The sequence below is a fragment of the Arachis duranensis genome, chromosome 6 (assembly GCF_000817695.3).
Source record: "Arachis duranensis cultivar V14167 chromosome 6, aradu.V14167.gnm2.J7QH, whole genome shotgun sequence".
Lineage (NCBI taxonomy): Eukaryota > Viridiplantae > Streptophyta > Magnoliopsida > Fabales > Fabaceae > Arachis > Arachis duranensis.
In genome coordinates this window covers 11091191-11106728 of record NC_029777.3, presented here as the reverse complement: position 1 = coordinate 11106728, position 15538 = coordinate 11091191, and the positions used below count along the sequence as shown (strand labels likewise).

The window sequence follows — 15538 nt, the reverse complement described above, 5'->3', positions numbered from 1 at the left end:
TGCTTATATTTAAAATAAAAACAAAATTTAAATTAGTAAATTTTAATCTATAATATAATAATAATATAGTAATTATTTTATATATTATACGAATAAAAATTAATTATTTTTTTATTTATAAAAATTTTAAGAGCTTGTTTTTTATATATATATATTGATGAATGTGATATATTTTTTTATGTAAATAATCTTTTAAAAAAAAACTAATAGTTAATCTATTACCTTTTTTGTTTTAGTCTAAATTAAATATTTTTTATTATTTTTGAAAAGAAAATCTTTTGAGGAATTTAATAATATGTGATGCGGAACACCGAATAAATTATACAGAAACCAATTAAAACACAATATAAAAACATCTTTGAAAAAAGACGTTTTAGACGTTTTTATCTGAGTGACCTCTTTTATTAAATTGGTTAGAGTTTAGAATTGAATGGTTTAAGATTTATGATTAAGAAATTAAATTAGGATTTGTGGTTTTTTGTTTAGAGTTGGATGATTTAAGATTTTAATTTTAAGATTAGAGGATTTAGAATTTTAGGATTTAATGATAAGTGATTTAGAGTTGAAGATTGAGAATTTGATTTAAATTTTGAAAATTTAATTTTTATCATAATATTTATTTTACATGATAATATTAATTTAGTTAATAAATATTAATGAGGTAATTCGTTAACGGAATTTTTCATAAATTGTTAATTTATATACATAAATTCAATTATCATATAGTTAGTTATGGTAATGTAATTTACTAAATGTGTAGATTAGTTGTTAATGTGAAGAAAAATATTTAATTAATTATTATTTAATTTGTTATTATCTAGTTTGCTAGTAATTAAACGATTTATTTGAATTTTAATTTTATGCATGTCACTTAAATTTAAAGTAGAGTTAATGGCGCCTTGAAATAAATATGAATTTGATAATAGATGATACTCATCCTTAAACAACATTTCATCAGCCTTAATAAATTAAAATTTAAATTTTAAAGGGCCCAACCGGGTTCGAACCAGTGACCTCTTGATCTGCAGTCAAATGCTCTACCACTGAGCTATGGACCCTTGTTTAGTTTTTAGGTTGTATAACTTATTTTTTGAGTTGAAAGCTACATATACTTTTTTAGAGGAAAAAAAAACAAACTATCAGATGAAGCCAGAGCTAAAATAGAGAAACAAGGTTAGTTAGATACTTAAATTGTAGTTCAATGTATAAGCTGGGCTAACTAAATGCAGTTAGCTAAGCCAACCCTGACTCTAAAATCCTTAAGAGTGTAAGACAGATGCATGATTATGTGTTTATGTAGTACGTTGCACGGATATGTTAACAGTTAACACTTGATTACCAAAAAAATAAGACTCAATTTATTGATAGTTTTTCTTAGATCCACAACAACTAAATTTACTGAAAATATTTTTTTATGCACCTTATAATTTTTATATCTATTAGAAGTACAGGTGAAGAAATTAAATAAGAAAAAAAAAAGCGTGTGACCTACAATTTGGTCATAGAATTGGTATTTAATAAGTGTGTGACACACAGAAAAGTTTTTTCTTTTTTTAATTTGTATAGGTTTTTAATTTCTTTATACTTGTGTTATGCTAAAATTTATTCTTTTGGGTCAATAAAAATTAGATTTTACATGAAACTATTTGTCCCTGCAAGATTAAGTTAATAGACAGTAACATTAAAGAGTAAAGAAAAAGAAAAAACCTCGGCAAAATTAAATTTTCCATGAGAACCAACACTGATAACAAATAAAATAGCAAGAATTTAATTACATATATAAAAAGAACGATCGCACCTTAGCTTGTAGAATAATTAAACTAAGGCCATCTATCCCTTTCTAGAGAGGCACAGAAAGGTACCATTGTGGTCTTAAAATAAATAAATAAATAAATAAATCCTAACCTAAAATATTAACATATTAAAGATAGAGATCTCTCTTCTCATAAACTCCACTTCATTTTATTCACTCTTATTTGGGATTTGGATTTTTTTTAATAAATAATTTAATTATTTTATTTATCGAAATATGTAATTTGTAGTATATCACTTGATTTATCTCGTGTAAACGAGATAATTATAAATGGATAACACTAATAATTATATCTCTAATATTTCTTAAACCTCCATTGTATACATTGTACAAATATTCCATTGGCTCCTCATTCTTTTTCTTTAGGTTAAATGTAATATATTTTTATTTTATATTTTTTTTTGTTTGGTCTTTTCTTGTAGTCTCATCTATGATTAAGAATTCTCTAACAAATTTTTTCATATTTAGTAATTTCAATCTATAATTTTCAATAATCTCAACTGTATGCTTCATTTTCATTCTTTTCTTTGTTTTAGTTATCATTGATTTACATAATTTTAACTAAATTACTTTAATATCAAACCTAGTAAGTCATTATTTTCATAAATCTCAGTATAGTAATTAGTGAGAGATTAACATACTAATGTAATAATAAAGGAATATAAATTTAATATTAAAAAAAACAGTTGTTAGATGTACAGAATTAAAAGTTCCTTCTGTAAATGCTATATTATTATAATAAAAATAAAATAAAATCTGCATATTCTGTTTATGTATGTACATGAAAAAACCAAAAACCAAAACATATTATACTTTACATGCACTGCATAACAATGAAGACTTTTTTTGCTGGATATCACATATTTAGGTGAAGAAGCAAATTGGATGTCAACATTTAGAAACTAAAGGTAAAAACTCGCATACAGTTGTTTTCATGTGAAGTTGATAGTTTACAATTTAGTCGAACATGTCAAATTATCTTATGGTTTTCAACTATCAACTTCATATGAAGACAACTGCATATGAGCCTCTACCAACTTAAACACATCATATGATCAAAACAGCAGCCGTAACACATCATGATACATCTAGGCCTTGCGCACCGGCGAAGTTAGGGTGCTTCGAGGCCTTCCAATTCCAATCAACTACTTATGATTTTGTAACTACATGCTAGAATATATTTTTATTACTACAAAGGATCAACAACCAGCAGCTTTCAGAAAGTTGTCGTAGGGGCTTGCGGCCGGCAGTTTGAACAAAGGAGGTTGGTTCTGATAGTCAGTTGTGCATGGCATTGGAACAGGACCAGAATTTGGTTGGTACAAATCCACATCGGTATTCTCACCGATAAAAGGATTGGTTAACTGCATCTTATATATATCTTGGTTAGATATGACATATAGAACAGTTTCATGTCTATAAAGGAGGTCATGTCACATTTTGTAACTAATTTTAGAAAAGGTTAATGCATGCATTTACAAAAAAGATAGGTGTTGTGTGTAATATCATCCAACCTTAGATGAGGTCAATGCATTCATCCTAACGAAGTTATTATCACCAAACCACTTATTTCAAAAGCTGATAAAAAGGAAGTATATGATTATAATTTATATCTCTAACGCATTCCTCATGCAAGTATATGAATTTTTATTTGCCTTATGTCAATTTTTTTTTTTAAGGTCAAAGATCAAACTCTAGACTTTTAGATTATAAAAACTATACCATGTTATGAAACTGCTTCTCCCAAAAGTTTAAGGCTTTAAGCTGACAGGAGAAGGGAAATGAGTTACATCTCTAACAGTTTAATGGCCTAAAAAAATTGGGCATTAGAACCTTAGAACTGAAAGCTGAGGGTTAACAACATTTTCATCTATATATTGTAATGAACAACAATGCAACACAGCCAAATTTCTAGCAAGAATAATGTGTCAATATTTTAGAATAACAGAATAGAGATATGGAAATCATGAGCTGCAAGAAAATATGATGTATCTACCCCATTAACACCACACCTAATTCTGGCAATAAGAAGCATGCTATATTGTTATGAAATATTAATGCAAGCAAGGAATTTTTACCTTCGGATCGACGGGGAAAGTAAAATCCAAATTGGGCAATTTATCCTGAGGATTTGTTAAAGGGAAATCCATCAAAGGTTCTTGCTTTGTTTGGGCACTCATCAATCTGGACATGTTCTGCTTTTCCATAAGAAGAACCTCACATTTATCAGCCATATCCTTATAAGGCATGTTATATACATTTGATACAGAAACCCTTCCAGCTTGAGGCGTGTCCAAAACCTTTCATGTTAAAGATATCATAAGAACTTAAAACACAATTCAAGGAACCAAGAAATATATGATGGTAAGAAATGGATAGTCACTTACTAATTCTAACAGTTGGTTAGCACTCAAAAGGCTAGGGGCTTCTGTCGACAATCTTGCATTGTTTTTCATTTGATTCTCGAAAAAATCGAAAGAAGAGTCATCCTCAATTGAAGTAACTGAAACATCCTGTAAAAGGCAAGAATAACCAAGCAAAATAAGAACCTTTTTACAGAAGTCATGGGATATGGTTATTGACTCCAAACAAAATCCACTTGACAAACCTTTTCAGGCTTCTTTGTGATCAACTGCGAACGAATTTGACACATTTCATCCGGTGAGAATTCTTCTAGAAGCTGCTCTCTTATTGAGGATAGTTCATCCTGGACAAAGAAACAAAAGGCTCATATCATAATATCTAGAACCTCACAAATATTTTATATCTTCTCGCAGCCGAAATATACACAAGAAGTAAAAGTGTTACCTCTTCCAACACTTCCAGGTTCTGGATGATTTCAGAAACAAAGAATTCCTGTGTTTTCTGTGTAAGAGTCATTAACTCTGGAAGTGAATTTGAGGCCCTGTAATCATCTTCTTTCGATCCATAGGCAATGGTCGAACCATCACATGCAGTGCTGAAAGCTTGCAGCTTATGATCATCAACCAAACGAAGGAAGGGATCAATCTGGATACATAAAATGAAACCATTAAAGCAAAATAATACATTTTTATCTTTCAATTATCATAACAGTAAAAAGAAGAAGATCTCACCTGTTTCTTTGTAAGTGTTTCCTTGGCACTCTGAACAAGAGATTTGATTTTGTAGGCTTTTGAAGAAAACAAAATCATCGAAAGTGCTAAAGTAAAGAGCGATCTTCGGCGAGATGGTGGCAATGACCCTGCAATAAAAACTAGGAACTTATTCATTCTTGGCATAATTTTCAAACCCACTCCTGAGGCATATATATATCTGGTTTCTAACAAAATAGTTATCAAGAATATTAATTAATACTATGAAAAGACTTGCTTAAGAAACACTACATCTCAAAGATAATTTTGCTATCCACTAAGAACTCAAGTTTTCTAAGAAATACCAAAAAGCCTATTAGATGTGACTGAAAACTCACCTTCTTTAAGAGAAATTTTCCACAAAGAAAAAGCAAGCTGAAAACTCCGAACTAGGACTTCCTGAAAAGAATTCTGCAAAGGCAATAAATTTGCGAAGTTATTTTAAAGGAAAAGGAAGTCTTACTCATTAAAAAGAGAGAATAGAAGCAAATATGACAGTGCCAATAATAATGTAGACAACCTTAAACCTCTTTTATATTACAATCATGTAACTGAGTCCAGTTAATACCTTAGCTCTAGAAAAAAGCAACACCAAGCTGTATGTATGAGCAATGGCTTCATAATTTTCAGGCAAATTTGTAGGAGAGATAGACTGAACCCAAATTGATGATAGCAATTGATTTATCTGAAGACTACTTAACCTGAGGGCTGCAATTTCCTGCATTCAAGTGAAAAGAAGATCACCAAGTAACCATGATTATAAACCAGATTACAGCTAACATACTCGAGATACTCGAAGTTTGTTTAGAATGCAGGACTAAATTCAAACACACATACTCATCAATGCAAGACTCACCAAATTCCCATTGTCATCATCTGTACTATTTTCATCCACTGTAGGTAGCTGACTCCCACTCCCACTCCCACTCCCACTCCCATGATGCACACGATTATTAGTCGACTTCAATCTGTTTAGGAACCCGCCAACACCATTAGTTGGTTCAGTCTCTCCAGCATTATTTTCCTTGTTATATTGACTTAAATTTTCATTTGAAGAACGTTTCTCTGATTTTAGCTTCTCAAACAAGGCAGCTGAAGAAGAAAAGACAGAGACTGCTCTAGAGAGAGTTCGTGGAACATCCGATGCCTTATTGGAAGCAAGCATGCCTGACCGAGGGGAAACTGAGGTTGGCACAAGAACTACTGAAAAGACACGGTGAGCCGTTGCTTGTGTCTCATGATCTTGATGGACCATAGCCAGGAGTAGCTGATGAAACAATGATTCAGGGAATGCCTGAGGATCAAAAAGGATGATTTTAGTATCAAATTTATCCACAGAACTCAAAGTAGCATAACAACATGATATAGATAGACTATGAATACTCACTCCTTACCTTATTTTGATAGGATAAATTTGGTAAGGAGGCAACAATTTGAGCAGTCCGGTATACAGCAGCCACTGTGGTTCTGGATATTGCTGTAATATTTGAGATATTCTCTAACATCACAGCCATAACATCTAGAATAGGGCCTGGTTCTCCAACCTATTCATGTATGGCAGCTTAGTTCCTTTGTGATAAGTCCAATAATGCAAATAAAGTTCAAAAGAGCAGATAAAACTACCAAATGTGATAATCACATAAAGCATTTTATAAATCAGTTATTCTTAAAATGTTAAGGAATAAATTTGATTCGAAGTGTGGATAATGTGAGGTACCTTAATTGATAACTGTACAAGGCACTTATCCACAGCTTCTCTAAAGTTCTTGTTCCATTCGATTACATCACTTGCTAGATTTGAGTTTTCTAAGGAACATTGTATGCTCTTCCGCAAATGTCTCATCACATCACTTAGAGCACCAATTATTGATACAGAAGGTTGAACCTTTGCATATTGAGCAAGTGAAGTGGTCACCTCAACAATGTCAAGCTGCATTTTGGGTTCTTTAAGGACAATTTTATGATCCAGATGCTTAATTAACATTGACAACAAAACATGTGTGTTTTTTCCTGCAAAAGCAAGAATGAAGAAAAATTAAAGCAAAAGGTGCCTTGTTAATCAAGAAAAAGATTGTATGACATTATATATGATCAAATAAGAGAAATAGTATACCAGAATCATCCATTAAAAACAACATATCCTTTAAAACAGAAAAGGCAAGGCCATCATTTATAGACCACAAGTTTCCATTATCGAAGTATCGGAATATAGATTCCATTACACGGCGTATGGTAGAACCATCCTTGGCTAAGTTGGCCATGTTATGTAGGCAAACCCCAGACCAGAAGAAGGGATTGCTGTTTTCTTCCCTGAATGAGTTTATGACGCATTAATCATTGAAATAGAAAGAATATAATACAAAGCTAATTTATGGAACTTCTAAAGATGAAAAAAAATTATTACATTGACACATGCAATTCACGTTTGTCATCAACAATTACACTCCAGGATCTGTTTCTCTTTCTGACATCTACTAACGTAGAGTTGTTATTTTCATTCGTCATTGCTTCTTCGCCATGCATATTGTCAGAATCTTGTCTCTCATGATGAAAGCTGCCTAAAGTTTGCCCAGGACATTCATAGTTTTCCAAGACAACAGTAACAATCTGGAATTAAATTGAGAAGGAAAATTACTCTAGAGAAAACAAGAATAAATATATGATATGAGTTATCTTGCAAAGGAGCAAGGAAACAGTGCGTAATAGGTGGATATCTATGAAGCATAGAAACTGACACAGACTCGATTCTTATATGTATGTTAAACTATCAGTTTTCAATATGTCTTAGTACTCTCCTGCTAAGTATTCAAGCCCGATGTTTGTCGAATAGAACACTCCATTTGAAATGAGAATACAGATATGAACATGATAGTATGAAACTTTGTCCTTTTTGAGTTGAATCTTACAAAAATTTTCAGGGAGATTAAGCATATAAATTTATGCAAAGGGAAACACTAGCTCTAAACTCCTCATATACAGTAATGGAATTTGCAAGAAACTCTATATTTACCAACAGAATGGCATGCCTTCTGGTGTAGATTAAGAAAAACAATGGATAAAGTAGCTTTCAAGCTAGCAACAAAAAAATGGTCACCTTCAACTTTGAAACAATTCCCAGTCTTAAAATAATGCTCTTGTCTGAAATCTCCTTCGGCCTCACCCCAATATTGTTCATTACTATAATTAATATACTCACACCAATTATGATCATTTTCAATTCCAAGAAAAAGTACTATTCATCTAAGAGTGTTCATGTATCGAAGCTGTTTAGGATCTATCCTCATATTATCCATTATCAATTTATTGTGGCATACGGCATACCTATGTGGTAATGGCAATAAGGAGTATTTTGTTGAAATAATCAGACCACAGAAAATTATATATATGCAAGTTGCTATTAAGAATTTAAATTCTCCTAAATTGAAAATATACATTATCAGCAGGTGTGATGCTTGATTAAACTGTATAAGTATGAAAGGGAAAATTGAACTTACATTGTCAAATTCAACTGATATGTGAGAGTGTTCACCCATAAACCGCACCTACATAGAAAAGTAGTTCAGTTTCATTCTAAACAGACAAATATAATTCCTGCTAAAGTTAAAGAATGAAGTGAAGTTATTCAGAAAGCAGGAATTAGGTGGCAAAATTGCTTGATATCCAATTGAAGGTATTCAATGAAAAAGAAAACATGAATATTATTTGATAGAAAAATGGAAAATTCCTTTCTTGTGATTCTAGAATTGATTGCAAACTATGGAAAACATAATTCTGTTGCACAAGCTTGAAGCTCATCTGCATTCTTCGAGATGTGTATCGTCCTGTTGTTAAAGTAAAACTCTTTATTGAAAAGTTAACAATTATAAAACAAATACCATCGAGGAAAGGCCTTGCAGACCAGCCGCACGAATTTTTCTTGCCCTCTCATCTTCCCCAGTTTCTTGAGCCAACTGACATAGCTTTGGGATAACATTTTCTAAGTTGAATAGGTAACTTGCATCAGTCTGAAAAATGCTAAACATATGTGATTCTCTAGTGTTGTTCCAGTCAATATAGAAGGATAGTAAGAAACAGAAGATCATATTGAAATGTCAAATCCATAAAGTTGAAAATTGGAACAGTTGAAGCACTAGTGAAACCAACCTGATTATTTACAAAATCAAAAAGAAGATAACATCCTATAATTCTCATTTCATCCTGCCGTTGTTGATCCAGTAGTGTGTGAATAATACTTATCAAGCTACTTGCAAATAGTGGCCTATCAAGAGATAAACAAGTTAATACATGCACCACATGTCTTAAATCTTTTTGTTTCCAGGAAGTTAGGCACAGATATGAGAAAGAACAGCATCTAATATGAGAGGCACGAACTTACATTTGTTCAGTACAAGAGGATAGTAATTTCTTGTAAATGGCCATGACTATTTTTGTTGTATGTAAATTCTCATTTCGAAGTTCCTTATAACACTTTTGCTCAAGGGCGGTCACAATCTGATCACCAATTAGTTATCTTCAGTGAGCAAAGTAACAAACCTTAAGGAACTAGAAGCATAAGTCTTTCATATGCTATTTTCTAAAAGTCAGAAAAGAAGGATTTGATGTCTGTAAAATATTAGAGTATAAGGTATGGTGGACTTGTATTCTCTATGAAATTTTTTTATATGTAACAACATATACAACTCATCTAAGTAAAACATATACAAGAATCAACCTATACTGTAAGAGATTCCATACCTTTGGGATTCGCAAAGGATTTTTGGCAGCGTAATCACATAGTTTTCCTATTTTCCTATCGTTTGGCCCTTCCTCCTATCAACTCATAAACCAAATGAAAAGAAAAATCAATATGCCATGCATTTTGCAGTTTTAATATTAGTTCATAAAGAACAAATAAGTCTATTAAAGAGACATTTACAAAGTTATCACTATAGAAGCATAGATCTTTCAACTAACATGGACCATGCTTAAATTGTTTAGCTACATAGAATCAAACACAAAAACATATAAACACAAGAAACAGATAAACCGCTTCACAATTGTCTAGTGTGCTCTATAACATGCTGCCTAGTCTTCTGGAATGAACAATGTTTGCATACACCTTAACTTTCCTACTTTAACAGCTTAATGTGCATTAAACTAACATGACTTACAATGAGAATGTGACATGATCAGATAAACATGGAACCTTTACAAAGACAGAATTAAGAGAAAAATGATAGACAAGATACCTGGTTACGAGGAAAAATATCAGCAATGAGCCTCTTGTACCTCTTCACAGGTTGTCTAGACCTTGCCCTCAATGAAGGGCAGAAGAAACAAAGATTCCCACAAGCTGGCAGAACTTTCCGGGAGATTACACCAGAGACAGTCATTGTTGAATTACAATTTGAATTTGATGAAGAAAATCAATCACAATACAAGAAAAGAAGAGATTTTTATATATATATTATATGTATTTATTTATTTTTCTTTTTTCTTTTTTAGAGTTTTTACTGGAATTTGAAAACCCCCAGGAAAAACTAGAAACAAAAAAAAAAAAAGAAATTTGATCAATGTTATAGTTTGATATTGATATTGATATTGATATTGATGTTGATGTTAATAATTAATAATGTGAAGATTTAAGGAGGAGGGGGAATGCATTGCCTCCTCGTACAAAAATTACAAATGCATGCAAAAGGGGGAGGAAGAGGGTGGGGGAATCCCTCAATACAAGGAAGAATGTCTGTGTTTTTATTTCCTTTTTCTTTTTTTTTTTTCAAAAAAAAATTCTCTTTTTGGTTGTATTTCTATATATGAGAAAACAAATGAGATGTTATGGTATGCAACTATGCATATGTTATTGATATGATACCCTCAAAAGAAAGAAAGAAAAAAGAAAAATATATTGATATGAAATGATAGTATAGTAAGTACTAAGAATTTAATTTAAAGAGGCAGAGTTGTTTGAAAATTGAAATGATATTAATAGTATCTGGTGGTGGGGGTGGTGGCGGCGGTGGCGCCTTACATAACTATAATGCATTGCATTTGCAACGGTTAAGGTGGAGGTGGGTCCTATTTACCTTCCTATAAGTGGTTCATTATTGATATATTTAATTATTAATTATTAATTATTTATCCATACAAAATACAAAGAGCCAGATTTTTCTTAACTCAAATATTTTATTAAAGATATTGTAGAGTAGTATGATTATTTCTATACGATAATTTTTATTATACTACTACTATTAGAATACGTAATTTAGGATTCGTGTGTCTCAACTTTTTCAGCAAAAACAATTAATTATTTATTTTTTTCATATTTTTATAAATTCTATAAAATAATTATTTTTTCTTAAGAAAATATGTTTTCATGTAATCTAAAACTATAGCCAGAGTATTTAAGAAAAAAAAATCATTTCCAATTTTTTTTATCATATAAAAAATAAATTATAAAATAAATTTTTTGAAAAGCTTAAATATTTCCTCAAATAAAAATTAAAAAATTGTCTACACTCATTTTTGTCCTTAGTTTGATCCATTAAATATATGTTAATGTAGCAAATTAAATGAAGATGGATTAGTATCATATCGTAAGGAATTTTATATATGTTATATTTGATATAGTTAATAACAATTTTTAGTTTTAAATTTTTTAAGGAATAACAACTTTTAGTTAAACGATTAAGGATTCCAATATTAATGAAAAGTTAGATCCTCAATTTTTTTTTCCTGCAACATTATTCTTACTTGATGGATTAAGATTGTCTCTTCGTAAAAGTAAGTTTTGAGAACGATTTTTTGATAAATAAATTTCTCAACAACTAGACTTTGGGATTTCTTTTCCACTTCACTTACCTTTTGAGCAAGTGCAGAACAAATTTAGAGTATAGAAATCATACCTTTCACAATCAAATGCAAGATTCTCTCAAAAAACAATACTAAATAGTCTTTTCAATTGTGAATGAAGCCAGCTTTCTTTGTTCATGGAAAGGGCAACAAAAGAAATCGGTTTGCATTGATTATTATTGGAGGAAACATCAAACATGCACACATGTTGCTTTCTTGCCAACTTTTGAAACAAACAAGTAGAGGAGCAATGTCTTCATGACTTATCATTATTACACAACACCACTAACAAGGGAATTTAGCAATTTGCATGGCATAATCACCAATCCGCATGCATATTGTGGGGGAAAATGGTTGGAAAGTGAAGTTGCTTATTTATATTTTAGCTTAAAGTTTTTTGTATTATAAAAATGACAAATATTTATTGGATAAATTAGTCCTTTCTTTTGTTTAATATTATTATTCTAACTCATATCGCATACATCTTATGTACACTGAAATAAAGTATAAATAAATATAATATATAATAATCATTAATGACAGGGCCACATGAGTTTAGGGAACAGCATTTGGCATGCTGAGATTTAACTGTTCAAAATGATTTTGGTTGCACTAAGTCAGCATATTGCCATATTCTGATTGGTTTTTACTTTTTATCTTTAAAATTATCTTCTCATTGGAAGAGTGAGTTTCTTATCTAAATTTCTACTTTTTTTTCATTTGAAAATGAGGGAAAAAATGTTGAATTTAGTTATTTCATTTGGAGATTCAAATTTATTGTGCAAAAGGTGTATGGCACTGTTAAAAGAAAGCTCTGGAGGCTAACAAACAAAAACTATGAGGATGTTAAACAGCAAGAACTTGATGGGCTTGTCTCTCTTGAAACAAACACAACTAACATGCTTTATAAATATAATGCCATGACAGATAATTAAAAGTGTTATACTCTCTTTAAGTGTTGAGATAATTTAGCATCTTTACTTGTTCTGCATAGCTGGAAGGACAACAAAGCATTCGACAGTCCTATACAAATGTATCCATAAAATATTTTGCCCCCATCTCTACGCCCATACCAAACTTACCTACATAGTCTTATACAACAGAATTTGAACCACTCAGACCATAATAATATCAACAACAATAATGATGATGATGATAAAATATAGAATTTGAAACGCAAAAAACAAAGTGCAACAAAGATGGTTCCACCACCTTTTTCTATGCTAAAATTACAATTCAAGAAGTCAGATTAATTCCAAGCATGAAGAAAGAATCTATATTATCAAATAATCAAGCTGTCAAATAAGGCTAAAATTACACAACTGATCTCTCTGAACAAATTACATCTTCAAATTGGTATTGACAATTTGACATCCTTTTGCTATAAAATTTGGTAGAAAAAATGTCTATAAACTCAACAATCCAGTGCAATTTCCTCAACAGTGTCTTAACCCCACATCTAAGCTCTGGAACTACCACCATGGTCCCTCTCAACATGTTCCACAAGAGCAACTGGGTCTACAAATCCCCTACTACACTTCGGACATGCATCAATTGTCACCTTCTTTGCCCCAGGACGGTTGCCACTCCTTTCATGAACTTTTTGCACATGATCGACCAAGGTGGTGACCGAGGAAAACTTAGCACCACACTGAGGACATTGCTCCACTAAACCGTTTCTATTTCCACTGCCACTGCTTTGTCCCGTCCCATTCCTTGTCGTCTGCTGGCTTTGGTTAGTATCACCGCTCAATTTGGAAATGCCTGCTTCTGCTGAAGCCATAATACTAGAAGCTACATTAAAAAGGCCTGTTGTCCATTTAGATGATGAGGCTGAAGCCAAATTGGGTTTTGGCTCCTCTTTTCTATTTCTATTCACAAGACTCATAAATGAAAAGCTTGTTTCCAACTTTTTGGGACCAGGACACTTGTGTGCAGGTCCAAAGCGGTGCTTCAAACAATGGTCTATCATGCAGTCCCTGCACTTAATGGTGTTTGAGAATACTAACACCTCTCTGCATCCAGGGGCAGGGCATTTTTTCTTCTTTGTGGCTTTCTCATAATTTGATGGATCGCATTCAGTGTTAACATGATTCTCCCAAGTTATATTTGGATCTTGATCTGGAATTAGGCGAACTCCTTTGGCACAAAGAGGACATATAACAACAGTGACATCATGTTTGTTGGGCTTTGTACAATTATGTTTAATATAACTTCGGTGCTCCAAACAATATATCTGTTGGAGATTGGCAGATATAGTGATATAGTTAGCTCAAACAAAGTTTTAATACCAAAACGAGCAGAAAATTCATTCATAATTCGATAGTTGAAGATCCTCGGAAAGCTATAATCCTTAGTCACTACTCAATATTCAAATCCCAATGAACTACAGCTGTCAAACTGCTCATTAGAATTGAAGGGGGAAAAAAGAACTTCTTGGCTAAATATGCAGCCAAACACGATGATTTTAACTACCAAATACTACATGCCTATAAATATTATCCAGTATACAACAACCTGCAGGGATTTGGTGCGAGCTTAACAGGAACCTGAATACAAGTTGTCAAAAAGGCTAAACACTATATATGAACTACTTTCATTTTCAAATATAAACCAAGCACCTAAATGATGTCTAAGTTAAAAGGCAGACAAACAAAGGTAAGAGCAAACGGATGGTGGCCTCGATATCATAACTTCAAAGTTATTTGTGTGCTGAACAAGATACCATTAGAAGAGTGTTGTTCACTTCAAGAAACAGAGAGATGGATAAAGCTCCTAACATTCAAAACAACAAATTTCAACTAACACTGACAGCACTTCTCCTGAAAGATTAAAACATCAACAAATTTACCTCCAAAAGAACTAAACAAACCCATGGTACCTGAAAAAGATATGCCTCATTAGACTACATCTTTCAAGTACCACATACTTGTTTAGTCCTTTTCAAACTACAATGTTGGTGTTCCAGTCTTTCATGAGACTAAATTGGTGGTTTTTTCTCAATTTTTGAAATAAAAGTCCATTGTTTATATGCTCATAACATGCATTTGATAAAGCAAACAATGGTCAAACTAAGATTGTTAAGTTCTAACATTTCGACAAGCATCATACCAATGGTGATCTATAAGTTCTCAGCATATCAGTTCAATAATCAATATCCACACGATCTCGTTGACCAACCATCCAGTTTAGGTTCAATACATTTCTTTCCTTCAACATTCGCATTTCAATTCAACAAACATTTCTATTCCTATTGGCAGAGAACATCTCAGTTTTCAGCTCAATCGCTAATCTCTTCCACTCTCCTTAATCAAAGTCAAAACAAGATTTCCACAAAACAAATTTCTATTTTCTAAAATCAAGGCACAAAATCGAAAAGTAACCAAGAAATGCAGGTAAAATACAACAGAAAAAAAATCATAGCAATAAAGAAAAGGAATAGAAATTGAGAAACCTGATTGCAGCGATCGCAAGTGAAGGGCAAGAAATCGATGAGCTTGCAATCGGAAACGGAGCAATGCTTGCCTAGATTAGGGAATTCCGGAGTCCCCATCCGAATTCGGATTCTAATTCGGATTCCGATTCCGATTGCAGTTCAGCTCGCTCGATCGTTCTCTCCCTCACTTCGGAGAAAGAAAGCGGATTGAAATAGGCACCAAGATTTGAAAAAGAAAAATGGAATCTGAATATTTGGGGCGGATTTTGAAATCCGCGTATATAGATCAAAACAAACTCAGAGCACAAAATCCAGGAATACAACAAAATCGGATAATCCCACCTA

At 32.1% G+C, this 15538-nt stretch overlaps 2 protein-coding genes and 1 non-coding gene across 3 annotated transcripts; all 3 read right to left on the bottom strand.

The window, feature by feature from the left end:
• Nucleotides 1–986: 986 nt before the first annotated feature.
• TRNAC-GCA (transfer RNA cysteine (anticodon GCA)) lies at nucleotides 987–1058 on the bottom strand. Its single transcript has one exon. It is a non-coding gene; the product is annotated as a tRNA-Cys (tRNA).
• Nucleotides 1059–2575: 1517 nt separating this feature from the next.
• Nucleotides 2576–10370, bottom strand: LOC107492948 (protein SEMI-ROLLED LEAF 2). Its single transcript, XM_016114030.3, has 19 exons — nucleotides 10155–10370; nucleotides 9661–9735; nucleotides 9302–9417; nucleotides 9070–9184; nucleotides 8802–8930; nucleotides 8421–8468; nucleotides 7331–7533; nucleotides 7040–7236; nucleotides 6644–6936; nucleotides 6321–6470; nucleotides 5783–6220; nucleotides 5495–5644; nucleotides 5265–5337; nucleotides 4909–5036; nucleotides 4622–4822; nucleotides 4422–4520; nucleotides 4201–4326; nucleotides 3892–4113; nucleotides 2576–3177 (listed from the first exon to the last, which is right to left on the bottom strand). The coding sequence occupies exons 1-19, from the start codon at nucleotides 10296–10298 to the stop codon at nucleotides 3013–3015; spliced, it is 3072 nt and encodes a 1023-aa protein (XP_015969516.1). The 5' UTR covers nucleotides 10299–10370; the 3' UTR covers nucleotides 2576–3012.
• Nucleotides 10371–13019: 2649 nt separating this feature from the next.
• Nucleotides 13020–15538, bottom strand: LOC107492949 (zinc finger AN1 and C2H2 domain-containing stress-associated protein 11). Its single transcript, XM_016114031.3, has 2 exons — nucleotides 15212–15538; nucleotides 13020–13993 (listed from the first exon to the last, which is right to left on the bottom strand). Exons 1-2 carry the CDS (start codon nucleotides 15308–15310, stop codon nucleotides 13217–13219), a joined length of 876 nt encoding a protein of 291 aa, XP_015969517.1. The 5' UTR covers nucleotides 15311–15538; the 3' UTR covers nucleotides 13020–13216.